This window comes from Chaetomium fimeti (genome assembly GCF_033439085.1).
Source record: "Chaetomium fimeti strain CBS 168.71 chromosome Unknown B0H64scaffold_4, whole genome shotgun sequence".
NCBI classification, from domain to species: domain Eukaryota; kingdom Fungi; phylum Ascomycota; class Sordariomycetes; order Sordariales; family Chaetomiaceae; genus Chaetomium; species Chaetomium fimeti.
In genome coordinates this window covers 2,027,326-2,052,610 of record NW_026944332.1, presented here as the reverse complement: position 1 = coordinate 2,052,610, position 25,285 = coordinate 2,027,326, and the positions used below count along the sequence as shown (strand labels likewise).

At 55.5% G+C, this 25,285-nt stretch overlaps 5 protein-coding genes across 5 annotated transcripts; 2 read left to right on the top strand and 3 right to left on the bottom strand.

The window, feature by feature from the left end:
• Positions 1 to 1,017: 1,017 nt before the first annotated feature.
• Positions 1,018 to 3,432, bottom strand: B0H64DRAFT_153397 (phosphatase 2C-like domain-containing protein). Its single transcript, XM_062798482.1, has 2 exons — positions 1,905 to 3,432; positions 1,018 to 1,848 (listed from the first exon to the last, which is right to left on the bottom strand). Exons 1-2 carry the CDS (start codon positions 3,249 to 3,251, stop codon positions 1,342 to 1,344), a joined length of 1,854 nt encoding a protein of 617 aa, XP_062659264.1. The 5' UTR covers positions 3,252 to 3,432; the 3' UTR covers positions 1,018 to 1,341.
• A 1,261-nt stretch (positions 3,433 to 4,693) lies between these two features.
• Positions 4,694 to 5,949, bottom strand: B0H64DRAFT_153393 (Snf7-domain-containing protein). Its single transcript, XM_062798481.1, has 5 exons — positions 5,762 to 5,949; positions 5,486 to 5,700; positions 5,370 to 5,430; positions 5,043 to 5,300; positions 4,694 to 4,977 (listed from the first exon to the last, which is right to left on the bottom strand). The coding sequence occupies exons 1-5, from the start codon at positions 5,765 to 5,767 to the stop codon at positions 4,834 to 4,836; spliced, it is 684 nt and encodes a 227-aa protein (XP_062659263.1). The 5' UTR covers positions 5,768 to 5,949; the 3' UTR covers positions 4,694 to 4,833.
• Positions 5,950 to 6,324: 375 nt separating this feature from the next.
• B0H64DRAFT_322520 (uncharacterized protein) lies at positions 6,325 to 9,186 on the top strand (the record flags this gene model as incomplete). Its single annotated transcript, XM_062800566.1, has 2 exons — positions 6,325 to 8,770; positions 8,831 to 9,186. 2 exons carry the CDS (start codon positions 6,325 to 6,327, stop codon positions 9,184 to 9,186), a joined length of 2,802 nt encoding a protein of 933 aa, XP_062659262.1.
• Positions 9,187 to 9,587: 401 nt separating this feature from the next.
• On the bottom strand, positions 9,588 to 11,605 carry B0H64DRAFT_153355 (uncharacterized protein). Its single transcript, XM_062798480.1, has 6 exons — positions 11,208 to 11,605; positions 10,993 to 11,132; positions 10,580 to 10,904; positions 10,069 to 10,445; positions 9,961 to 10,009; positions 9,588 to 9,896 (listed from the first exon to the last, which is right to left on the bottom strand). Exons 1-6 carry the CDS (start codon positions 11,259 to 11,261, stop codon positions 9,723 to 9,725), a joined length of 1,119 nt encoding a protein of 372 aa, XP_062659261.1. The 5' UTR covers positions 11,262 to 11,605; the 3' UTR covers positions 9,588 to 9,722.
• A 1,503-nt stretch (positions 11,606 to 13,108) lies between these two features.
• On the top strand, positions 13,109 to 14,740 carry B0H64DRAFT_153283 (WD40-repeat-containing domain protein). Its single transcript, XM_062798479.1, has 5 exons — positions 13,109 to 13,346; positions 13,430 to 14,148; positions 14,207 to 14,296; positions 14,354 to 14,473; positions 14,534 to 14,740. The coding sequence occupies exons 1-5, from the start codon at positions 13,217 to 13,219 to the stop codon at positions 14,555 to 14,557; spliced, it is 1,083 nt and encodes a 360-aa protein (XP_062659260.1). The 5' UTR covers positions 13,109 to 13,216; the 3' UTR covers positions 14,558 to 14,740.
• The last annotated feature ends 10,545 nt before the right edge of the window (positions 14,741 to 25,285 follow it).

Here is a 25,285-nt window from a genome sequence, read left to right as displayed (position 1 = left end):
TAACTCCACACCTGCGAGCTTCGTTTCAGGCACTCCAATGCTGGATGGGGCGTGGAGGTTCTCCGAGAGAGACCAGGAACCTCCCGACCTACTCGTCATCGTCTTGTTCATACGGAAAGGTATCAGTCACTTTTTCAGAGGCACATTACCAAATAGCCAATTGAGGGACTTGTCCAAGAACGGAACTGGAAATTAAATCCATCCAACCAAAAAATCAACATGAGAACCTACAAAAGCGAGATCGTTTTCGTTTTCCTCTGCGTGGGTGGTCACTCACTCGGTCAAGGGTACCGCTGCCACACACCACACCTTTGGATGGGCTCGGTTTCATTGGTCCCGGGTGAAGCCAAGGGCCCAGCCAGACTCTGCTCCTTCAACCGTACCAGGACGACTGCCCTTGGTGCCTTGGTAAAGGCAACATCACTCACGCACGCTTTGACACGAAAGACGACCGTGCATCTGCGTCTTCCAAGTCGGCAGATGCTCACTGCAGTCGCCAGTCTTATCGATGTACAGGTACCCAGTTACCCCATGGTCGACGACTGCGTGATATGGAGGGGTTGCTCCCTTCATCCTTGTCAACATGTTGCGCAACCTTTCGGATCACACTTACTTACTGACAAGGATATGTGCGAGGGCCGAGACGCAACCCAAATGACGGTTGAAGGAACTCAGGTTCCGAGACAACCCTAGTATTACATCCAAGGCACAGGTTGCCACTCCTGCTCAAGAGTAAACGCCGTCGAACATGGGAGTTTACTTGTAGACGGGCTGGTTCCTTTTTTTTCCCCAAATACCTACTAGCTGGAGGGCGAGGAGCAGTATATTATGTTGATACGTGAGATTCTGAGCGTGTTAGATAGCTTTATAGAAAAGGAAATCGAAGAGTCCCCCTTACAACAGCCGAAGCGGCCTTCGTATTCTTACCACGGTACTTGGTACTCGGGACCAGACTTAAACATCAAAACGAAACCTTTCCCGAGGTCATCATATCGCCATTCCAGCGCTGCACGCCTACACACCTAGCCTACAAATAACAAGCAAGCCAAAACGTTGCAATCCAGTTCCGCCTACGTGCTCCCGGTTCTGTAAAACAAGTATTCGCGGAGCTGCCCTTGTCATGCTGAAAAAAGTGATGCCCAGTGCTATCCTACCACCCCCAGCCCGCAATGATAAACACGACAACAACGTTTGCCGCCCTGTTGCCCAAGCTGCTCGAAACATTGCTCCGCCAGAGCACTCTACCGTACAAATAGAGCAGACTCCTCACATAAGCCAAGCCCTCACTCGGTCCCAAGCGACCCCCGAGGGTTTCAGACGACGCAGAAACGCGGGTATCCTCTAGGTACTCTTCGGCGCCGCGTCGTTGGTCGTGTCCGCCGGGGAATCCACCTGCATGTCCTCCGGGACGGGCAAGGTCACTTCGGGTGACTCTTCAATGGAAACCGGTTCCTCCTCCACGGGGCCCTCGATCACAGTCGGGACGAACCCCATCTCCCCATCCTCCGCTTGGGAGGGCTCGTGTCCCTTGCCGCTGTTGCTCGCGGAGACACCCACAGGCTCGCCGCCGCCCTCGGCAATTTTGGCCTGCGTGGTCTTGAGAATCTTCTCCGCCTCGCTAACCTTGCCAGAAACGGCGGTGGTGTCGCCCTCCACACCGATGGCCTTCTCTTTGTTGTTTTGGTTTTCGAGGAGCGCTTGCTTGTCAAGGCGGACAATCATGCAAGACAGGTTGTCGGTGCTGAAGCGCGAGAGGGCATGGTCGACCAAAAGCTTGGCTGCCGCGGCCGGGTCCGATACGTTACGGACGAGATCGACTGCGTCTTGGTCCGAGCAAACGTCCCAAAGCTATTCCGGCAGTTAGTACTTTTCATAGCCACTGCACGTGTTTGTGGTTCACTTACGCCATCGCAGGCGATAATGATAAACTCGTCCAGGTCCGGCTGGATGACGGTCTCGGTGGTATAGGGGTGCCCGGTGACGAGGTCCTTCATATACGTGTCACCGAGGGCGCGAGTGACAGCAAGTACGCCGTTGACGCGATTGTTCAATATCAGCCCTCCAGCGTTCGTGATACGCTTCCCCTCGTTCTCATCGCTACCCTTGTGATCGTACGACAAGCGCAGTGCTTTCCCCTGACGACACAAAATGATCCGGGCATCCCCGACGTTGGCGGTGTACAGAACACGTTGCCTGAGAGCTGCGCTCTTCAATTTCGCGTGAGCAGCATCCGGGGCTGCGAGGGTGGACGACTCCTCGGACTTGGAAGCTTCCTCCGCTGCTTTGGCGAGAGCGGGCGCGATGGCCTGGGATCCGGTCGCAGACAAGGCGCTCGGCACTCGGTCTTCCCAGCGGAGCACAGCGATGGCAGCCGTGCAGCCGCTGTTTTTTAGGGGCAGCTTCTCCAACTGCGCATCGACGGCAGTAAAGGTCTGGTCGAGGAGCTCCGGTATAGGAGCATTCGGGTGTTTCCGGATGACTTCTTCCAGTATTATATGCAGCTTTTTCCCACACCAATCCGCAGCAAAGGTGCCCGCGTGTCCGTCAAAGATGGCGAAATACCCGTTGTCGGTTTCTATCATGTCCTGGTCTGGGCCAGGCCCGTCATCTCCTTCGCCGGCAACGGTGGCGCTTTTGGCCTGGGTTTGAGCCTGGCCACCGCTCTCCGCCCCGAGCGCGGGCGCTGGGGTGTGGAGGAAGTTGTAGAGGAAGGCATGGGTGTCCTCCATGGTTCGTCTGCACTTTTTGTTCCTATCCTCCCAAACGCCGACTCGGAAGGTAGATCGAGAACCAGGAAGCGACTCGCCAGCGGCATTGTTGTGCTGGCCCTGGGGCACGGCAAGAGCCTGGTCCTGCTTGCCCAGCTTCTGCAGGGGAGTCTGGTTAGACGTCTTTGAGTCAGCACCCAGATCGCTGTTGGCACGAGTCCCGACTTGTGTAAAAAGGGTGTTTTTGGCTTGGGCTATCAGGCTGCTGGCTTTGCCGCTCACCCCAGTGCTCCGCCGTTTCTTCTGCTCCGCCGAGCTGCCCGCACTCGGAGGGCTGCCATTGCCGCTCCGCTTCTCGCCGCTGGCGGCCTGGTCCGAGGACTTGACTGGGGACGGGGAGGAACGGTCAGCGCCGCCGGGTTCCTTGTCCGGGGACGGCGACTTGGAATCGGCCTTCTCCTTCGGGGCGCCGGGCGACGGATCGGAGACGGTGCTGGCCTCGGGCTTCTCAGGTTTCGAGCCTCCGGTGCTGGAGCCAAACATCCTATTCAGCAGACCTCCCTGAGAGGAGAGACTGCGCCGCTTGCCGCCTGCCAGGTTGGTGGGTGAAAAAGTGTTGGGAGAATAGGAAATCGAGAGCCGGGAGAGCTGCGCAAAGTGATCGCGACAGATCGAATCGACGAAAGGTGGGGATGTCGGAACGGGGGGCGTCAGAACCGAACGTTGGAACCTGAGGGCGCAGCCTAAACGAGGGTGACGCTCAGCTGTCCAAGGTGATTCGAGAACGGGGGCGGTTATCGTAAAAAGGGAAAACGGCCGGCTTGTCGCTAGTTATCCAATCTGCAAAAGCAGCTGTTGTGGGCGTTACCGCCGGGATATGGTTTCGAGGGTCAGGTCCAACCTAGATGGCCCGTGTCGTTGGAGCAGTTGGTGGCTCTGGGTGCCTGGTTTTGGGTGAGGGGTCTGCCCGGTCGGATGATGTAATGCACACTGTGGGACTCGGTCGAAGCGCGCACAATCTTGGCTGTTGGGTTGGTTGCGAGAAAGGGAAGTTGGTGTTTGGGAGTGATATGCAAAGTACTAGTATAGTAGGTGGAATGGCTAAGAGAAGACCTAGAAATGGGAAAGAAGCTACGAGCCCGCTCTGCAACCCGACGGCGCTGTGATCCACGAAACTGGGCGCTTGCCGAGACTGCCTAGAACCTGAGAGCGGGCGGCCCAGCTGCGTCAATCTGAGGCCTTCCGGGTTCTGTCGAGGCGCTGCCCGTTTCTTGCGGCGGATAGCGGGGCAATCAATACGACAGGGCAGTGCACACGCTCCGCAAGGTGGGGCAAAGGGTCCTCTCCTGTCATCCGTTGACCTGAATTTGGAACAGACAATGACATCAGCAGGGGGGAGACAGTGGATCTTTTTCGTGAACTGATGCTCTGCTGGGGCCAGCAGAGTCAGGCTGAGCTGGCACGCTGGCAAGGAGCCAAACCCCCGTGAGCCGCGCCGGTAGCTACCTCGTGCACCTAGGTGGTGTGGTGGTAACTAGGTATGGAACCTAGATTTGGACACACCAGCACCCGCTGTACTCCATTCCCTTGACACGCAACTCAAACAAAATTGCTGATTATGACTTGCCACCAAGCAACCCATTCCCATGCCTTGTTAAATATTTACAAGCCAGCAGAGGGCGGGGATTTACGGTGCCATCCCACTGGGCCAACAAATAAGGTCCGGTGCCTGGAACAGGTTCCATTCGGCTCGTACCTAACCCGGGCCGGTAAAGAACCAAACCCACTTCATTGGATTTCCAGGAAGAGCAGGCCGTGTCGGGTACAAGCAGATCATCCTCAATAAAAACAGACCCGTTACGCCCGAACTCCCAGCATTCTCCCTATACTCCTCAAGCATGATCATGACCCAACCCCCAGTGCGGCACGAAACTTCGTGTTCCACGGGACGAAGTGGCGCCTCATACAGGCCCAGAGTTGCCGTCGACAAATGTTCGAGGAAGATCGGACGCCTGGTTTGGTTCGTAAATGACCCGTTTCCTGGGCCTGGCTCCTATAGCCCAATATTTGTACGATAGACGGGTCGTTACGACGTAACGTGTTGTTCGAAGAGTAGAGGCCGCACTCATCGTCGCAAGCTATCAAGCCGCGCTTGGAGATCATCGTCGCCGGGATCGGCTCCGCCACCACCACCACCACCGCCAACTGCTTGAGCAATCTTGGTTTCTGGCACAGCATTCGACTGTAATCCTGACGGGGTCTCGCCGAGCTAAACATCGATAAAGTAAGTATAAGAACCACATAAGGAGTTTCTGGCTTTGCGAGCACGCCTACCGATTGGCTCAGGTCAACGCCGATTTCCTCCAAGACCTGCTCCACCACCTCATCTCCTTCTTCTTCAAGACCAACGTCCATGGCGTCGTCCATAACATCATCCATCATCTCCTGCCGCTGTTCCATGATGTCGTTCTCGCGCTCGAATTCCATAGCAATGCGTTGGAGGGAGGGGAGGTTCATTGTGCGGTTCATACTGCCGAGAGCCATCGTCGCCCCTTTCATTGCCTGCATCATTTGTTCGTTTGTGCGGTATGTCTATAATGAAGGCCGAATTAGTATGAGATAGCTGAGGCAGGGGTCTCTCGTCCTATGGGTCGCACTGACCTGGAGTCGGAGGGACACTTTCTGGAGTTGACTCCTCATCCCATAGAACTTTTCAACGTATCTGATTGCCGGTTGTCAAAAACCACTCGAAAAACGCTGGCGAGGACACCACATACCTCCTCGTGCGAACCAAGTCTTTTGCTTGAACTTTGCATGCACCCATTTGGCCCTTTTGCGCGCTCTGACGAATCTGGGTGACGAGTGCCTTTTCTTGCTTTTCGAGCTTGACGCGCTGTTGATCCAACTCCCGTATGGCCTTGTCAAGAAGTCGCTGGTTCTTGCGCAAACGCTCTGCGGGCGTGATGCGCTTGCCAAAAGCCCATTCCAAGATCTACGGGCGAGGTCAGCCTCAGCTTCAGCCTAGTCGGATTGAGACGATGGGGAATCCTGACATTCATGTTGACCGCTGGCTACCTTGTCGGGTTGTGGAATCGGAAACGGACTCTGGCGTGTGCTGAAGATGGCGAGAGAGTGAGAAATTGTTGTTCGAGAGAGAAATCGAGCGAATTGCTGCTGGTAGACCAAGACGGCGCTTCGTCGGGAACATACCTTGGGAGGTGGCCAAGGTAGCGCGTCCAACAAGGCAACGACATGGAAGCCAGCCCCAGCGCATGCGGCGCCAAGCAGCAGGGGTAAGGCTGGCAACCCCGCGATTATAAACTCCCGTTTAGCTACATACACGTGATACACTCACAAAGCCCTTCATTTTAATTCGCATAACCGTCAAACGGTTTGCATGAGATCACTGCGGGTCTGCCGGAGCCGATCCCTGCTTAGCGGGAGTGACTCGCTTTTTGGTTTGCTCAACCCAAACGTTCAGGTTCATCCGAAACGGGGTGCGAGAAGATTGAAAAACAGCGCCCGACAACACCCGACCTCACGAACCCGATTATGATTTACGCCTAATACACTCCATCAGCTTCCTTCAGCCACCCTGCTAAGCTCACCATTCGCAATGAGCCAGGAGTACTTTTCGCCAAAGGGCAAGTCAGTCCGGAGGCGTAACGGCAGCAACGACAACGGCGAACCCGAAAACGCGTCGAGTTCGAGCCACCCGGCCGCTCCGGTTTCCCCTATGGCGTCAGCTGTTCCAGGTTACATGACCGTCGGTAACGGCTCGTCATCACAATATGCCGGCCAGCTCCAAGCGATGCTCGAACAAGACTCTGGTTACGGCGGCAGCATTGTTGGTGACGAAGTCAGCCCCACCATGTCTGGCCCGGGCGCCTCGACTTGGGATTCTACTATCCATGCGGATAGGCCAATGCATTCTTATGGTTCCTCCTCGAACCACAGCACTGCCAACAACCGCACCCAGGCCAGCGCTGTTCATCAACTCTGGTACAACCAGCACCGAGCAACCCTCGGCCGCGCCATCAGCACAGTCGTGGAGCTTTTGAAAGAGTTGCAGGACAAGAATACAGTATGGCCCGCTCATTACCCGTCAGTCCAGCGTGTTGCGCTTGACACACCTTTGAGCCCGACCTTGAGACCCGGTATTCCTCACACTTATTCAACCGCTGAGGATCTCGCCACTGCATCGTCCTTCGCTGCACCAGCCCCTATGCTCCGGCGAGCCATGACCTCACTCGAAGACGCCGCCGCCGAATCGAGTAGCGCCGCCGAAAACAGGTCGCTGACTGTCGAGCCGCGGCTCGTCAGTCCTCAAATCGCCCGGGAGTTTTCCGTGTTGAAGCTGGACTTGAAGCTGGGTGCACTCAGCCAGGCCGAGTTGGTTCATTCGTTGGAGAAGAGCTCGATCGCTTCGCTACTGGACGGCAAGATACAATCGAGCATCAAGCATCTGCAGTCTCTCCGGGAACGCATAGAAGATACATCAAGCAAGGTACTGGTGACGGGCGACCTCAATGCGGGCAAGTCGACCTTCTGCAACGCATTGCTGCGGCGGAAAATCCTCCCCGAAGACCAGCAGCCCTGCACAGGCATTTTCTGCGAGGTGCTCGACGCGAGAGAGAACTGCGGCATCGAAGAGGTCCACGCCGTTCACAAAAATACCATCTACGACCGGCACGACGAAACAACCTACGATGTCTTCTCTCTTCAGCAACTGGACAAGATCGTCGTGGAGAGCGAGATGTACCTGCAATGCAAGGTCTACGTGAAGGACGCCCGAACCATCGACGAGTCGCTACTCAACAACGGTGTTGTGGACATTGCACTTATCGATGCCCCGGGCCTCAACATGGACACCACCAAAACCACAGCCATTTTTGCACGACAGGAGGAGATTGACGTCGTCGTGTTTGTCGTCTCTGCCAGCAACCATTTCACCCAGACCTCAACCGAGTTCATCAGAGCGGCCGCTGCCGAAAAGGCTTATCTCTTCGTCGTCGTAAACGGCTACGATACGATCCGGGATAAGGAGCGGTGCCAGAAACTGATTCTCAACCAGATCAGGAGTCTGAGCCCTGACACGTTCAAGGAATCCGCTGAACTAGTCCATTTCGTATCGAGCACGGCCATTCCCGTTGCGCGGGCACCTCCTGGCGGCCCCGGCGGTCCCGGGGGTGGGGGTTCCGGGAGCTCCGGTGGCGGTGGGTTTGACGATCCCGGGGATGACGACCCAAAAGGAAAGGGCAAGAAGAAGGAGATGGAACGAGACTTCTCCGCCCTGGAACAGTCCCTGCGGAGGTTCGTCCTGGAGAAGCGTGCACGCTCCAAGTTGGCCCCGGCGAAAACGTACCTGATGAACATCCTGAACGACGTGAATGTGCTGGCTACCGTCAATTCAGAAGTCGCCCAATCCGAGTTCGACCGGGTAAACCAGGAGCTGCAGGAGATCGAGCCCCAGCTCGAATCGAGCAGGCGGGCAAGGACCGAGATGAGCGAGAAGATCGACCAGACCATTGAGGGAACCTGCAAAAACGTGTACGACTACTCCCGCTCGACAATCAACTCCGCCATCGCTCAAGCGGGGGAAGGGAACCTCGGAATCACCTACCCCGGTGTGTTTGGTGCATTTCAGTATGCCGACGACCTCAAGGAGGCTATGCTTTCCCAGATCGCAGCCTCGGTCGTACAATGCGAGGAGCACGCCCGCAACAAAACTGTCTCCAGTGTCAATTTGATCAAGCAGTTCGGTCTCCTCCACCTCGGAAACGAGTACGAGAACCTCAACTTCAAGTCAGACGTCATGTTCCAACACAAGAAGCATGCCCTAGCGCGCCAAGTGGACATTGCCACCGAGTTCTGGGACTTTGTCGACTGGTCCACGCTCCTCCAGAGAGAGGAAAAGGCCGGCATGGCCTTGACCGTCGCCGGCGTGGTCGGCACCGGTGTGGTCAGCGGGTACGGCCAGATGAACATCGCTCTTCGCGTTGCTCAGTTGTTGGGGAGTGACAATATGCGCCGACTGATTGTTCCCGGTGTAGTCGCAGCAGGTAAGCCATCGATACCGACGTTTCCATGAATCTGTTTTCCGTGCTAACCGACCGTTGCAGCGACGGCAATGGCCTTCTACGTCCTCAGCCAGATCCCTCACTCACTCCCGCACCGTCTGAATGCCAAGATCGCAAGCCAACTTGCGGCGCTAGACTACGTCCACTCCAACAGCAACCGCATCTCTAGCACCGTGCGCAAGGTTCTCCTCATCCCCGCCAACTCTCTGCGGGTCGGCCTCCAGCGCTCCGTCGAGCAGCTCGACACCCGCCGCGACGAGACGGTCAAGGTGCGCAAGGAAAGCAGCGACGCCCTCAGGTACTTTGGCAACCTCGTCCAGAGGAGCGCCCACCAGCGCCGCCAGGTCGAGACCGTGGACCTGGACGCGCACCCGCCTGGCGCTCAGGGTGGCTTCTAAGGCGACGTCTCGATAAATACTGCTGCTTTCAGTCTGGCGTTTGAGGGTTTTCTAGGCTAGGAAAAAAACAAGGCACTGGGCCGATTGGTTGATATCGTCGGAGGGGTGAGAGGGCCCTGGCGTGGTAACGATTGCTTTAGTGATTCCCCCGGCTCGGGAGGTTGGGGAAAGGTTGAGCATCACATAACCTACGAGACTCCACTCGTTTGTTTTTACGATAAGTACATGCATAGCAGGATGTTTATGATTGAGCGAACGGGGCAGCATTGGGATTGTGAGGTTTCTTAGACTATATATTGATGAATTTGCTACGACTTACCACTGATACCTCTGGCCCCTTCAAACCAGTGTTTTTGGGGTTTATATTTGATTTGCCCCTAGGTTCCTGTTCTGTCTTGCTTTTCTGGTTTCAGTTCCTGCTCCAACCACACTAAGTTTCGTTGCGTCTTCAGGTCAGGTTACTGGCACCATATAAAAGGTCTACATCGGAGGCTAGCCTTAGTTGATATCCATACCTACAAGCAGCATACCCTCTCCTACTCCTTCCATAGAATGTCCCTCAGTCGCCTCTTCTCCTCTTCACCTCCGAAGATGATATCAACCCCCCTTATCACCAGCGCACAGATCTGGGCCCTGCTAAGCCCGAAGTGCTGGGCCACGAGGGCATACTCATTAGACAGTGGGCTTTCAAAGACGCCTACGTCGTCCGTCTATGAAGAACATCTGTTAGCAATCGTCTAGTGCTCTAGATGGTCAGAGATGTGTACAACTTACGCTCAATGCCACCACCGTCTCCTGGATCTTCCACCAGTCTCCGAAGTGGCTGCCCCTAGTCAGCATTTCCCTTGCCAAATGCATTGCAGACGTAAGAGATAAACTCACTGGCCCTCAAACCCACCGCACACCATCCCAGCATGCACATTACAGCTTAGACACAACTCCAACCCAATCCCCGGCCTCTTCAAAATCTCCTGCCTCACCCGCTCACTAACACAGATGACGTGCCCGATCCGATCCGGCCGCCACCCCAACAGCATATCCAACTCGGCGTCGCTCGCCGAGCACTCGGCCTCGGCAAAGTGCAACGTCATGCCCAGCCCCGGCACCCGCCGCGCTTCCTCGAAGACGGGCGACAGCGCCGGGTTGACGGGCGTCGCGGGGTCCCCGCAGAGGTCGATCCCCACGACGCCGCGGCCGAGGAACTGCCGGGCCAGCGCTAGGACCCGCGCCGCTTGCGCGGGGGAGTGCCGACGGTCGACCTACACGTAACGCCTAACATTAACTTCCACCCTCCCCCTCGCTTTTTACCCTCCCCTCTCCCCTGGACGCCCGGGGAAGGGAGAATGTGGTAGGTAGTGGCAGGATAGAGTAAATAGTAGTAGCAAGAACATACCGAGAGAATCAGCTTCGTCCGCAATCCCACCTCACCCGCCGCCTCCCCTACCACGCCGCCCTCAGACTGAGACCCACTCTCATACTCGGCGATGGCGTCGAGAATGGTCTGCACGTAGCCGGCCTCGGTCAGCCCCGCGGCGGGCATGGCGCGCGGGGTGGTGCGCAGCTCGAGGTAGACGACGCCGTCGGCGGCAAAGTCGCGGAGCACGGCGAGGGTGGTGTGGCGCAGGGCGGCGGCGTCGTTGACGAGGTTGTAGATGTAGGAGGAGAAGAGGGGGAAGAAGCTGGTGGGGGTTTGGTTGGTTCTTAGCTTTGCTGTTTTGCTTTATTTTATTTTTGTTTGTCTTGGTTTGTTTTGTTTGTTTGTTTAGGGGGTTGGGTTCGGTGTGTTGGATCGGGAAGGGCCCCTACGTCTTTAGGTCATAGTCATGTTTCTCCGGGGGCATCTCAACAAGAGGGTCTTGCAGGTTTGTTTCGCCCGCGGCTTTCTTGGTGAGCCAGACTTCGTGGAGGCATTGTCGGCTGATGCTACCGCTGAGGTGGGCATGGAGCTGTGAGTTGGGGATGCGGTGTTAGTCGGAGGGGGGAGGGGTAGTCTGGTGTTGTGAGCGCGGGCCGAGAGATACCTCGATCTTGGGAAGCGCCGTGTAGTCAAGCACTGCGGTATTAGAGCCGGGCATTCTGGGCACGGCCGTGGGTAAGTAGTTGAATACAGATCTGTATTGTCTTTTATTGTTGTGGCTTCTCACTCATCTACACAGTATCTGCCTTGCTCCGAAATCCAGGCCCAACACAGTATACACTAGTACCAAGGGCGGGGATGCCGGGCGGTGCCGAAGTGGGTGCGCCTTCTAATGGGCCACTTCCCTTTCATGGCGATCTCTTGTGCATCCCCAACCCAGCACCGCCAATCGGGCTGCTCACTCGGAAATCTGGTGCGATGAATTTTGTCTCAGATACGAATACCCTGATGAAAAACATGGGGAAGAGGATGAACAAAGCTTGGGCGACAAGCGAGACTCAATCAGCCCATGGCCCGATCGATGTATTCCGTAATATGTTGTCACGACCTCTATCTCCTTGCCAAGCTGCTGGTTAGTTAGGTAACACTTCAAACCTCAACGTCGTGTGGAACGGGGCCAGCAGGTCGACGGCGTGTGCTGCTGAGACCGTCCTCGTCGGTTACCGACCTAGGTAATTACCAAGTAGTGAGTATGTACAAGTAGTTAAATCGGTCCCGACCTCGTCGTGCCGCGAGACCCGGGCAAACGGCAGCGGCAATGATGGAATTTTACCAACCAGGTCGGACCCGGCCTGCTTCGCCGTGTGCGCCGCAGCGCTGCAGCTGGGGAAAGGGAGGTGCCGGCCGAGGCGCAGGCATTTGCTGAGCAACCCACCGAGTCCCGGAACTTTTTGCCATTCCCTCTTTGCTTCTTTTCTTTTCTTACCAATCCTCTCCCATGGAACCCCTCGAGCCGTCAAGGACGACGGCTCCCCCTAGCCGGGGAATCCTCATAGTTACCCTGTTGCGTGGAACTTGTGGATAAACCGGAACTGAAAATCCACGAAATCGCAGGGAGAAGAAGATTTGATTCCACCTTTTGGGTTCGAGGATGCAGGGCAGCTTGGCAATCGTGGAGCTCGGGAGGGAATCCGTGCGCAAAGCCCATGTCGGCGCGGTGGTGGTGCAAGGAGAAGCCCGCTGCAACTGGTCAATGCTTCCCCTCGACCTCTTGGATGGAAGAAGTCTTGCCCGTCATCCATTCGATCCGCCGCACGGGCTGGCTTGAATGCCTCCGCAGTTGTCCGCCGGGAACCCGCCTGATCAAGATACTCCAAAGCCTATGGGAATTGGCTGTCCATCCCTCATAGGTGGCACCTACTACGTAGTTGAAGATAACGACCAAGGGAAGCCCGACTATCAGCGCAACAACAGTACACAGTACTTATTGCGACTTGCGTACCCGAGCATTCCCAACTGCGACCGTTGCAGCCTCCGCCCGCCTGTTGTCGTTCTCCTGCAGCTTGCAACGCGCTTTGCAACCTTGAATCAAACCCCCCGGTCGTTTACCCCCCAATCCATTCCCAAATCAGGGTAGCGCAAGGATAATAATCGCAAATCTGCCCCAGTCTCCCGTCCGCCAGCCAGTCGAGCAGCTTCGACCATCCGCGCGCTCGCTGCACCAAATCTTTTCGGCCCTCCTGCTTTCTCCTTTTTCCCACCCCCCCAAACTGGAACCCACAGTCTGCATCGAACATCGCGGTCAAACACGGGAATTGGCCGCGCCTGATTCAACAAGTACTTCGTACCTATCGAGCCTTCAGCCTCTTGCGAATTCCCGGCCACACTCGATCCGCGCATCGAGGCACAACCCCGGTCATCGCCTCTCCTCTCTCCACTCCGCGCTCCGATAGTCATTTCACTGCAGTCCCCGTCCCGGCTTGCCCAGCCGTTTTACTGGTCAACGCCCACACCCCTGGAGCTTGCATTCTTCCACTCTACGAACACTCAAACCTCCCAAACCTCCAAACCTCAATCCCGACCCGACCGTCTCCGTCGCCGTCGTCACCAGCCCGCGCTCAATTTTGCCAATTCCACCTTTAATTGACAAAGCGCACTCGCTCCAGCAGAGAGATGGATCCAGGCCGGTCGAGCGACGTGTCGCCAGAGGCGATGCAAGCACGCATCCAGCAGGCACGTCGCGAGGCTGAGACGCTCAAGGATAGGATCAAGAGGAAGAAGGAGGAGCTCGCGGATACGACGCGTGAGTGCGATTGCGATTGAAATATGTTTTTTTTTTTTCCTTCTTCTCGGATAGCCAGACTGACTGAATTGCGTGTCGACTAGTCCGCGCCGTCGCCGCTCAGGCCCACGAACCGATCCCCAAGACCCAGTTGATGAGGACGAAGAGAACGCTTAAGGGCCATCTCGCCAAGATCTATGCTATGCACTGGTCTACCGACCGGAGGCACCTCGTTTCGGCATCACAAGACGGCAAGCTGATCATTTGGGATGCGTACACAACAAACAAGGTCCACGCCATTCCGCTTCGATCGTCGTGGGTCATGACTTGCGCCTACGCCCCGAGCGGAAACTTTGTGGCGTGCGGCGGTCTCGATAATATCTGCTCCATCTACAACCTCAACCAGAACCGCGACGGGCCCACAAGGGTAGCCCGGGAACTGTCGGGCCACGCCGGCTACCTATCTTGCTGCCGCTTCATCAACGACCGCAGCATACTTACTTCGTCGGGCGACATGACGTGCATGAAGTGGGATATCGAGACCGGGTCCAAGGTCATGGAGTTCGCCGACCACCTGGGCGACGTCATGAGCATCAGCCTCAACCCCACTAACCAAAACACATTCATCTCTGGCGCCTGCGATGCCTTCGCCAAGCTGTGGGATATCCGAGCCGGCAAGGCCGTGCAGACGTTCGCCGGCCACGAGTCCGACATTAACGCCATCCAGTTTTTCCCCGACGGCCACTCTTTCGTAACAGGATCCGACGATGCTACCTGCCGGCTGTTCGACATCCGCGCGGACCGCGAGTTGAATTTCTACGGGGTAAGTGGCTGGTCTATTCTGTGTATTGCCGCCTTACGCTAACGTCGTGGGCTTGTAGTCCGAGACAATTCTCTGCGGCATTACCTCGGTTGCCACCTCTGTGTCCGGGCGGCTGCTGTTTGCTGGTTACGACGATTTTGAGTGCAAGGTAAGCTGGACAACCATTGCACACGCCGGCGCAACGGATACTAACTGTTGACCAAAGGTTTGGGATGTTACCCGGGGCGAGAAGGTCGGCTCCCTCATTGGCCACGAGAACCGTGTCAGCTGCCTGGGTGTGTCAAACGACGGCATAAGTTTGTGCACGGGTTCTTGGGACGCTGTGGTAAGTCCTTTTCCTAAACCATACACTTCTCCGCTTCCAAGGTTGCTAATAGCCGCATAGCTTAAGGTGTGGGCCAACAACTAGTTGTCCTTCTGATGACAAGATCTGCATTGCTGCAGTACTGGATACCCGACCCCATCGCGCCGCCCGAAAAGACTATCGAGTGCCCGTTTCCCTGTTCTTAATCCAGCCTTGTTGACACGCCTCTTCTTAATCTCCGGCCCGGTGTGCGCAACACGAAGTCACGACAACGACCCGTCTCCGTTTCCGCGAGCCCCCGCCCCTTCCTTGGTGAACGCCAGCTTCTGTTCACCCGAGCCGAACCAACTCGCGGAGCACGGCACCATTATCTCCAGCCCACTGCGGCGTTTTCTTCTCGGCCCTTCGATCTCTTTGCTTTTGCACCCGACTACTTTCTCTGCACCATAGTTATTATCCGGCGGCTTCGTATGGACGGCGGCTGTATTACAAACTCTTCCTTACTCTTTGCCTTTCCTTCCACCTATGCCCGAGGGAGGTGTTTTGCTCTCTGCCAACCAGCCAGCATATACAAAACACCCGGCATCGGATTTACTCCATCTCGACTTTGTACCTTGGCCCGGGTTGGTTTGGTTTGGTTTGGTTTGGCTTGGCTGGAAAGACCAAGAAAAACGTCACATTTGATGTCTTGGGGTTTTTGTCTGGATGTTTTGTTTGTCTGATTTGGGGAGTAGACTGGGGCGGGAAATATCAAGTTCTGTTTTTTTTTTTCCATCTCCTTAAACTCTGGTCGAGGTCATCGGTCACTTTGGTATGTACCTACCTCGTGTCTACCCACTTGCTTTACCTCGTCTGGCCTTCAAACACTCTCCCTCGGATCAGCGCAGTGTTCAACGTCGGTAAACCTACGTTTACATCTCGACCATGACTGCATCGACGTCGTTGGGATTTCCCGGGGAAAACAGCATGGGAACCTGTCCGTCACATGGCCAGCCAGCCAGTTGATCCTCCCCAAGGCACAATCACCACCCTATATTTATTACCCGCTTCTCCTGGCGGAGGTTCTTCCTGTCGTTTTCTTTTATTGTCGCATGGTTTATTTCCTTTTTCCTCAATGTCATTTCCGATCTGTCATTTGTATGTTTGATATACCTGTTGAAAGAGGGAGTTTGGCAATGCAAAATATGAGTCTCGTATATGACGTGTTCGTTCGACTCGTGAGTTGGTGAAGAGTCATGCTAGTCGTAGTAATTTGGTAGCATGAAAGTGAACACGCCGGTCCAAGGGGATTAAGACTATGATCCAGTGGAGGGAGTAGGGGGGGGCAGATTGAATGGCGAGGGCGTGGTTGTGAGTTTCCTCTCCGTGCTGCACGAGTTGTCTTTTTATCATAAGGAATGCTCGCTCGCCGTGCTGTGTTCTTGATGCTTTGGGGACTCGCACCCAGAGAAACAAGTTGTCTGCCATATTGAGGGCCTGGTTTTGGAGGACAATATTTCAACTATGGGAAAGCATGACGGCAGTGGGAGATCTTGAAAAATGGCAAAGCACGAACGATGGTGTTACGGCACGGATTAGAGAATATCGTACGCCACAGAGGACGCGTATCTCTCGGATAGGGGTAGAAAGAGAGAGTTCCCTCGTTGGTCAAAGCTCGACCGGCTGAGACCTCAGAACGGGTTGACACCTCACCACCCCCAACACCCCTATAGACATAAAGTCTTCTGGTTAGAACTCCGCTATTTATGGCGATGTCGTCGTCCTAGGTTTGCTCGCTGGCTCAAAGTCAACAGCCTGGCTGTCACCCCGAGCTTGCCTCCTGTTCAACACCACTGCATCTTGGGTTGAGGGGAGGCTGGAGGGGAGCTCCGGCAGTGTGGATCGTCCGATATCTATCATCACGAGGAGGTCAAGGCATGACGTAGAAAGCCACAACTTGGTTTTCCTTCTGATAAATACCTGATGAATATTGCCACTTAGCCACCAATGATTAGGGACGAGTCATCGATGGCTTGGGAGTTTCGAAAGTGATGACGACAAGGGGACCGAGCCTTGGCTACGGAGAGATGTGGGAGAGCTGAAAGAGAAGGCGACCGAGCAAGAAAACGCTGGCCAGATGACGGAAGAAGCGGTATCATCCATGTCCATCTGCGATAACCACGTAGTCGTTGAGGGCTCCGGTCGGTTCGAGACCTTGGGCTTCGGTTTGTTGCCATGTGACTCGGCTTATCCCCGAGATACCAAGGCAGCAAGGATATCGCCAACATGGGCATGTTACGGCTTGCGGAGGTTTTCGAGATCGCCAGCTCCCTGATTCCGCAACGTTGATTTTACTGTGCAACCATGTATGGAGAGAAAGGTTCGGAAAAAAGCGAGGGCACGCACACTGTTGCTGCATTAAATGCCAAGCTCTGGGGAAACAAAAGCTCTTGGCAAGTCAGGGGAGGGGATGAAACAAGGCATGAAACAACTGGTGGTGATCCCGCCAGCAGCATGAGCCTCCTTCTCCTTGCTTGAGATTTTGCCGTCGTCTTGTCCACCGTGTGCTTGTATCAACCGCCCCCTTTTCCCCTTCCCACCGAGTAACTATGTATATGCTGAGTTCGCTGTGTTAATGCAGAAAGCCACCTTCTGGGTCAATATTCCTGCTGCTTACCGTGGGACACGGTTGATTGAGCCGCTAGGCGAGAGGCATCTGGTTGTGTGTGGCGTTATGTAGATTAAATCGGTGCTACACAAACGGTAAGATGGACGGACAGTCGGCGGGATTGAAGTTGCGTCAGGATAGGTGGTCAACCCGCGCCCTCGGGATTTCCTCGAGGCATCAGTCAAATCCTTGCTGGGTTGACGTCGGATGGCACGACAGATCTCGGCGTCGCCGTTGCAGCATAATTATCGAATCTGATCACGGCTCTGCCTGGGTTTTGCGTTCCATGGATGCCAGGATCCCCCAAGGAGGCACGATTCCTCAATTGGATCCGGACTCGTCCGTTGCTGTTGCGCCCTCGTCACCGCCGCATTCCTTCGAGTGCCCTTCCAGGTTATCTCAGTGCTCAGACCAGCATTTTGGCCCTTTTTGAGCTTCGCGCTGCGCGCCGCTGGGTGCAGTGTCACGGATATGGTCGCATGCAGACGGCCCGGCGGGGCACGCTGGCAGTGCCCCGAGCCAATCAGCAAGGAATGGCCTTCTCCAATGAGAGCTGGATCGTGAGCTCTGGCCGCGATCCAGGAGTGACCAATCAGGAGTGGATCATTGGATCGAGAAGCGATCTAATGATCCAGGACGGATCGCAGGATCATGAGAATATTCTTCGATCCAGGTACAGAGGTACCTGAGGATGTAGATAGTATATAGTCACTCGTTCTGGAGAGCTCTGGGAGTTCTCCAGTTAGCAATCACAACTACAGTTCGCTACAAGCTCGAGAGCCTACTGTTGAGACAAGTCTTTGTTGTGCACCCTTTGGCTGCACCGAACCTAAGCACCCTTGAGAGAATACCTTCGACCGATACTGAACCCTAACAGGACGGGTCCAGAGACAGGTTCGTCACACGTTGCTAACTCCCTTTGATCTGTTACAGTTCAGGCTCGAAGGTAAAACGACATGGCAACTCAACCGACGCCGGGCCAGATCACGGCCGCGCTTCAGAGAGTCACCGAACGACTCGATGAAACTGAAGAAGAGCTTGCGAAGACCAAGGCCAGCAACGCGGCATTGGCAGCCCGACTTGCGGCGACCGAGGTCCACACCAAGGACCCGGCCAAGACAAAGGTCAAATTGGAGCAACCCGAGAAGTACGGGGGCGACCAGGAAGCCTTGCCAGGTTGGATCACGGAGATGCGGAACTATCTCGACCACAACTCGCACCAGTTCGCCACTGAGGAATCCAAGACCAGATACGCCGCCACCCGACTCAAGGACAAGGCCCTCAAGTGGTTCACGGGAACACTGAGTGATTTCCTCGGCGGAGCAATCCACAAACCCTTCACCAAAAAAGTCTTCGAGAACTACTCCGAGTTCGAGAGTGAGATTCAGAAGGTGTTCGGTGACAAGGACGAGAAGCTGCACGCCCAGGAACGGCTAGGACGGCTGAAGCAGACTAGGTCAGCCACCGCCTACGCCACGATTTTCCGACAAGACTCCATGAAGGCAGAGATAGACGACGAGGGGCTGATGCACCTGTTCTACGGAGGGCTGAAGGAGGAGGTCAAGGACGAGCTCTACAAGGAGAGCCGACCCGACACACTCGACGAGTACATCGCCATGGCTGTCAAGATTGACGACCGACAGTTCGCCCGCAAACAACAGAAGAAGGGCAGCGAGGTACAGCGATCCGCAGGCTACCACAAGCCCAACGACAAAAAGAAACGCCAGCACCAGAGCACGTCATACGGCACGCACTCGGGACCCATGGACGTCAGCGCTGCCCAGGCACAGTGGGCAGGAAAGAGAGATGGTGCCAAGGACAAATCAGGCATCACCTGTTACAACTGCGGGAGGAAGGGTCACTTCAAACGTGACTGCCGCAGCAAGAAAGAGTGGAGACCGGTTCCAGGGAAGGAAGCTGCCACCATCGACCAAGACACGGTCGGAAGAAGAACCCGGTTTCTGGAGGTCGCAGCCGCCAGCTACACGCAGGACGACCTCGAAATCGACATTGACCGAGTCATCGAGCAGGACGATGAACTCACCGACTCGGATCAAGAAGACTTGATGAGCAGCAACCACCAGGAGGGAAACGACACCGCCCACCATGCTTTCATCGAAACGGATGACGAGGGAGAACTGGCTCCCCCGCGGCACATCCGACAAGTCGCTGAGGACTGGGGCATCACCCTGGTTCAGCAAGAGGACGGGCAATGGCGAACCCACGAGGGTGAAGGAGGAGTCAGCCCGAACCTCATTTTTCTGCAACAGAAGGTCCTAAGCCAACGACAAAGGATCGAGGAGTTGTCAAGAGAGAAAGAAGAACTCGAGCAACTTCTCCAGAGAAGGAACGACCAGTACGGACGACTTTGCGCGGAACTCGATTTCGCCAGGGAACGAGTCCAAGAGATCACCGAGGCCAACAACAGGGCCGGGGATCACGTCGAAAAGACATTAAGAGAGGCACAGGCCTTGCAGGACGACATCCGCCAGGCACTTCCGCACCACACACCGTGGGATGGACCCACCGAAGAGGCGGAAGGATACGAAAACGGAGTACGATACCCCGAGCAACTTTTCGACTACGCGCAGGAACAGAATGCGGCGAAAGGAAGAAAACAGCAGAGCTGGGAAGAATACTGGACGCGACATCAGCACATCGTGCGCGCCGGACGACAGACCTCCGACCTTGAATGGTGGGGTTTTCGGGGCGAGAACAACACGGAGGGATTCCAGTTGTTATCAGAAGACCACGAGCGGGTGGACCCACGAAAAGAAAGTCACATCTACCTGCCCTGGTTCCAGTGCATCACGCACGAATGTCGGTACCACTTCCAGGACAAATTTCGCAACAGTTTCTGGCCCACAAGAGAAGAAAAGGGAATGCAACCCCTGCCCATCAGATGGGTATACGACAGCGGCGACGCTCCCGCAGGCATGTTGTGGGACACCCAACGCACTCACGAGGGCAGGCTGAGGGTTAAACCCAAGGCAGCCTGGCCTCGACGCTGTATGACAGGCGTAGGAGTCGACGAATGCCGAAGCGCAGACTGCCTACCACACGCCGACGAGAAGATCTGGGGATACATGGAACAGCAATCCCAGAGGGAGCCACACCAGAGGACGAGAGCATCCCGAAGGAACGAGAGGCGCCCAGTTGAGGCATGGGCGGCCCAATGGCTCCAAGAACACCAGACGATTGACGCCGCAAGCCAAGGTGCGGATAGGGACGCCTTGAAACACCACGAGAGCTTGGGAAACGGCTCAGGGCCCTCCGAGGGGCCCGGAAATCTTTAACTCCACAACAACGAAGACAGGCTGCGCAGTACAGGAAGAACTGGCGCAAGCAGAAGCCTTACAACGACCTCCCAGCAGACGAACACGAAGTAGCTGCTGTACGAAGCACCAAGCCAGACAACAGGCTCTGGATCACAGCGCGATGGGGGAAGATCGAAGCCCTCGCGTTAGTGGATGGAGGAGCGCAGATGGATCTCATCTCGCCCACATTTGTGAATCAACTCAGAATCCCATGGAGGATCAAGAAGCAACCACACGTCGTCAAGGGACCATTCGACACACAATGGGTACGACGAGAGACAGAACCACTCGACATTGAGGTGGAAGGAAAAACCACCCAAGTGGTGTTCGACATCGTGAACATGGGACCAAAGAAAGACATGATTCTCGGACGCCCATGGCATGAGGATTACGACCCAGACATCAGCTGGAAGGGAGATGGCCATCTGCGACCGCGGAAACAACGGGAGCATCCGACCAACTCGATGGGAGAACGCGCAGAACAGGAGCCACGGGAGAGCAGCGGGTCAGAACGAACCCCCTCTACGGGCCCACCGCAGGAAGCAGCCAGTGCAGAACCACGCACTCTGGAGTCCGGAAGAAGCGGCACACGACGAAAGAAGCAGACACGGGAGGAACGAACCATCGCCGTCGTCTCAGTCGACGAGCACGGAATGCTCAAACACGAACAATGGGTCAATCAGCTCGAAGCGGCAAGCATCGAGCTGGCAGCAGAAGAAGTCAGGGAACTCGAAGCAGCAAGCATCGAGCCTGGGAACAACAAGTTCGCGTACTACGAAGGTACGGCGAAGAACGCAAAGACGGGGCAGATCCCAGACGACTACAAGGGGCACCCGGCGTTCACGGCAAAACATCTTGCAGGGCTACCAGACCACGGACCTTGGGATCACGAGATCAGACTCAAGGAAGGAGCCCAGTTGAGATTTTTCAAGGTGTACCACACCAACGAGAAGCAAGATGCAGAGTTGAGGAGCTATCTCGAAAAGAACCTCGAGATAGGACACATCAGACCATCGACATCTCCAGCAGGCTACCCAGTCCTCTTCGTTCCAAAGAAGGATGGGAAACTCAGGATGTGTGTGGACTACCGACAGTTGAACAACGAGACGGTGAAGAACCGATACCCGCTGCCACTGATTTCGAGGCTTCGAGATCAGCTGTCAGGAGCACAACACTTCACGCGACTCGACCTTCCAACAGCGTACGCCCACATCCGCATCAAGGAAGGAGACGAATGGAAGACGGCTTTTCGGACACCCTACGGACACTACGAGTACCTCGTTATGCCATTTGGGTTGACCAACGCACCAGCGACGTTTCAAGCCGCTATCGACCACGCAATTCGACATTGCCTCGATAAATTTGCAGTCTGTTACTTGGATGACATTCTCATCTACTCCAAGACACTCGAAGAACACAAGAAACACGTACGGCAGGTGCTGGACGCACTGCACGAGCACAAATTGTCAGTCAACAAGGACAAGAGCGAGTTTCATGTCAAGAAGACAGTATTTCTGGGTTACGAAATCTCCCCGGGATGGGTCAAGATCGAACCCGAGAAACTGGAAGCTGTCAAGACGTGGCCGACACCGACGAGCGCCACGGAGGTCAGAGGATTTATCGGATTCGCCAACTTCGTCAGAATGTTCATCAAGAATTTTGGCGACTTCGCGAGACCTCTGCACGAACTTACCAAAAAGGATGCCACATTCCAGTGGAAGCAGGAGCACGAGCAGGCTTTCCAGCGGATCCGCGATGCGATCATCGCCGACCCGGTGCTCATGCTGCCTGATCCAAGCACACCTTTCGAAGTCGAGGCTGATGCTTCGGACTTCGCGATCGGAGGACAACTTGGTCAGAGAGACAAGGACGGCAAGCTTCATCCAGTTGCGTTCTTCTCCAAGAAACTCGAAGGACCAAGGCTCAACTACCCGATCCACGACAAGGAGCTTCTCGCAATCATCGAAGCATTTCAGGAATGGAGACCATACCTCAGCGGCACGACACACGAAGTTCAGGTGTACACAGACCACAAGAACTTACGATACTTCACCACCACCAAGGTGCTGAACGGACGACAGACTCGATGGGCAGAATTTCTGTCCGAATTCAACTTCACGATCCACTACAAGAAAGGCTCAGAGAACGCACGAGCAGATGCCTTGAGTAGGAGAGCGGATCACCACGACAACACGTCTGAAGTCTCACCACCATTGCTACATCAACAGACAGACGGATCGCTACGGCACGCTTCCCAACCGACTGAAGACTACGAGATCGCAGCACTTCAGCAACAGTCGGAAGATCCCGAAGCCAGGCCTCTGCAACCGTTTGTAGAATGCTGTGCGGCCTTCAGAGAACAACGACTGGAACGAGACTTCCAAGGAATCATCGCGGACGACGAACGCGATGCATGGCAAGAAGAGCCAGAATCCAAGATCGCGGGATTGCGACTTGAAGGAACGAGACTCTGGTACCACGACAAGGCCTATGTCAGGCTGGGTGACCAAAAGGAGCTCATTCGAAAGATCCACGAGTCGAGACTCGGAGGACACATGGGAATCAGCAAGACAATTGCGAAAGTCAAGCAGAACTACGACTTCCCAGGAATCAAGCAGACGGCAGAAGAGGTCCGGGCGGAATGCGACCTCTGCAAGCGGAGCAAGCCAGGACGACACAAGCCGTACGGGCTACTACAGCCATTGCCAGTTGCAGAACGACCATGGAGTTCGGTGACGATGGACTTCATCACCAAACTACCAGCCTCCAAGGACTCAGTAACGGGAGTAGAATACGACAGCATCCTCACGATGGTGGACAGACTCACCAAGTGGAGTTACTTCCTCCCTTACAAGGAGACATGGTCAGCAGAACAACTCGCAGATGTGATCTACCGCAACATCACCTCGGTCCACGGCTGGCCGGAGGAATGGATCACGGACAGAGACACCAAGTTCGCATCAAAGTTTTGGCAGGCTCTGATGACGAGACTGGGTACGAAAAGTAAGCTCTCAACCGCTTACCACCCACAGACGGACGGACAGACGGAACGACTCAACCAGGTCGTCGAACAATACCTACGGTTGTACGTCAATTTCCAGCAGGATGACTGGGTCGAGCTGCTGCCGACAGCGCAACTCGCCTACAACACCACCGTCACGGAGACCACCAGGGTCACACCATTCTTCGCGAATTTCGGCTACGAAGCAGATTTGCGACAAGGGCCCGAAGTTTCGGTGCCCAGAGCGGCAGTCAAAGCCGACAAGATGAACTCGCTGCACGCGATGCTCAAGGAAGAACTCGAATTCGTACGAACACGGATGAAGAAGTTCTACGACAGAAACAGGCTCGAGGGACCTCGCCTAGAAGAGGGGGGCAAAGTTTACCTCATTTCTCGAAATCTTCGCACAAAACGACCAAGCAGGAAGCTCGACTTTCGCAAAGTCGGACCGTTCAAGGTCGACAAGAAAATTTCGGAGAACAACTACGCACTCGCGTTACCCTTGACAATGCGACTACGGACCAACGTCTTCCACATCTCGCTTCTAGAACCAGCGCCCAAGAACGCACGACTCGACAAGGACGCCGAGGCAGAAGACGAAGAGGAGGAATGGGACGTTGAGGAAGTCCTAGACTCACGCATCACGAAAGGACAGTTAGAGTATTTGGTCAAGTGGCTGGATTTTGGCCCAGAAGACAATTCATGGCAACCAGCTACAAATCTCAACTGCCCCGAGAAACTTCAGGAGTTCCACCAGAGGAACCCGGATCGACCAAGGGAGGTATCGAAGACCAGTCGAACCCAGCGGGGAAATCGACGAAGGAAGAACTAGGTAATACGTCAGGAATCGGTGAGGGAAGAAGGGACGGATTACGAACCTCTGGATCCAGGAAGGGTCGAGGAGTGGCTCGTCGGGGACTGGGTCCGTTGTCGGCGGGACGGCAGCCTGGGCCGCAGTCCCCTCCGCCTCTTGTCTCCTCGCCTCCTCCGCCTCCTGACGTTCCAACTCTTCTAGCTCTTCGACCGAGGTGACCCCACGAGAGACAGCACGAATCATCTTCTCCGACCACTTCCGCTTCTGCTGACGCAGGCGCTTGACCTTCGCGGCCACCACGGCCAACTCATCCTCCGCTTCTTCCATTTCGGTTTCCAGCCGACGGAAGTTGGACGCAATCTTGCGCAGATGTTGCACACTCACACCCTGCGCGTCGCATAACGATTGATTATGGGCGACGCATTCAAGGCATCGGCTTGAGTCAGAAGGGGAGGCTTCACAGGGGAGTTTATGGTCCTCGCAGTAAGAGCAAGGATGCTTTACTGGGACGGAAGAGTCGAACATTGCCGCCAGGAGCTGATCGCGATCGACAGTTTTAGGGTGGGGAGCGATGGATTTCGGTGTTGTTTTTCTTACACGAGACGACATGATGTCAGCCGACGCATACGACGGAAAGGGGGAAAGGGCCGCGCACCTAAGGATGGGCTGTTGGCGCTACTTAAGAACAGGAAGGTTGGCGAGTCTTCCGGGACGGAAGACGTGGAGGAGGGGCATCGTGTCACGGATATGGTCGCATGCAGACGGCCCGGCGGGGCACGCTGGCAGTGCCCCGAGCCAATCAGCAAGGAATGGCCTTCTCCAATGAGAGCTGGATCGTGAGCTCTGGCCGCGATCCAGGAGTGACCAATCAGGAGTGGATCATTGGATCGAGAAGCGATCTAATGATCCAGGACGGATCGCAGGATCATGAGAATATTCTTCGATCCAGGTACAGAGGTACCTGAGGATGTAGATAGTATATAGTCACTCGTTCTGGAGAGCTCTGGGAGTTCTCCAGTTAGCAATCACAACTACAGTTCGCTACAAGCTCGAG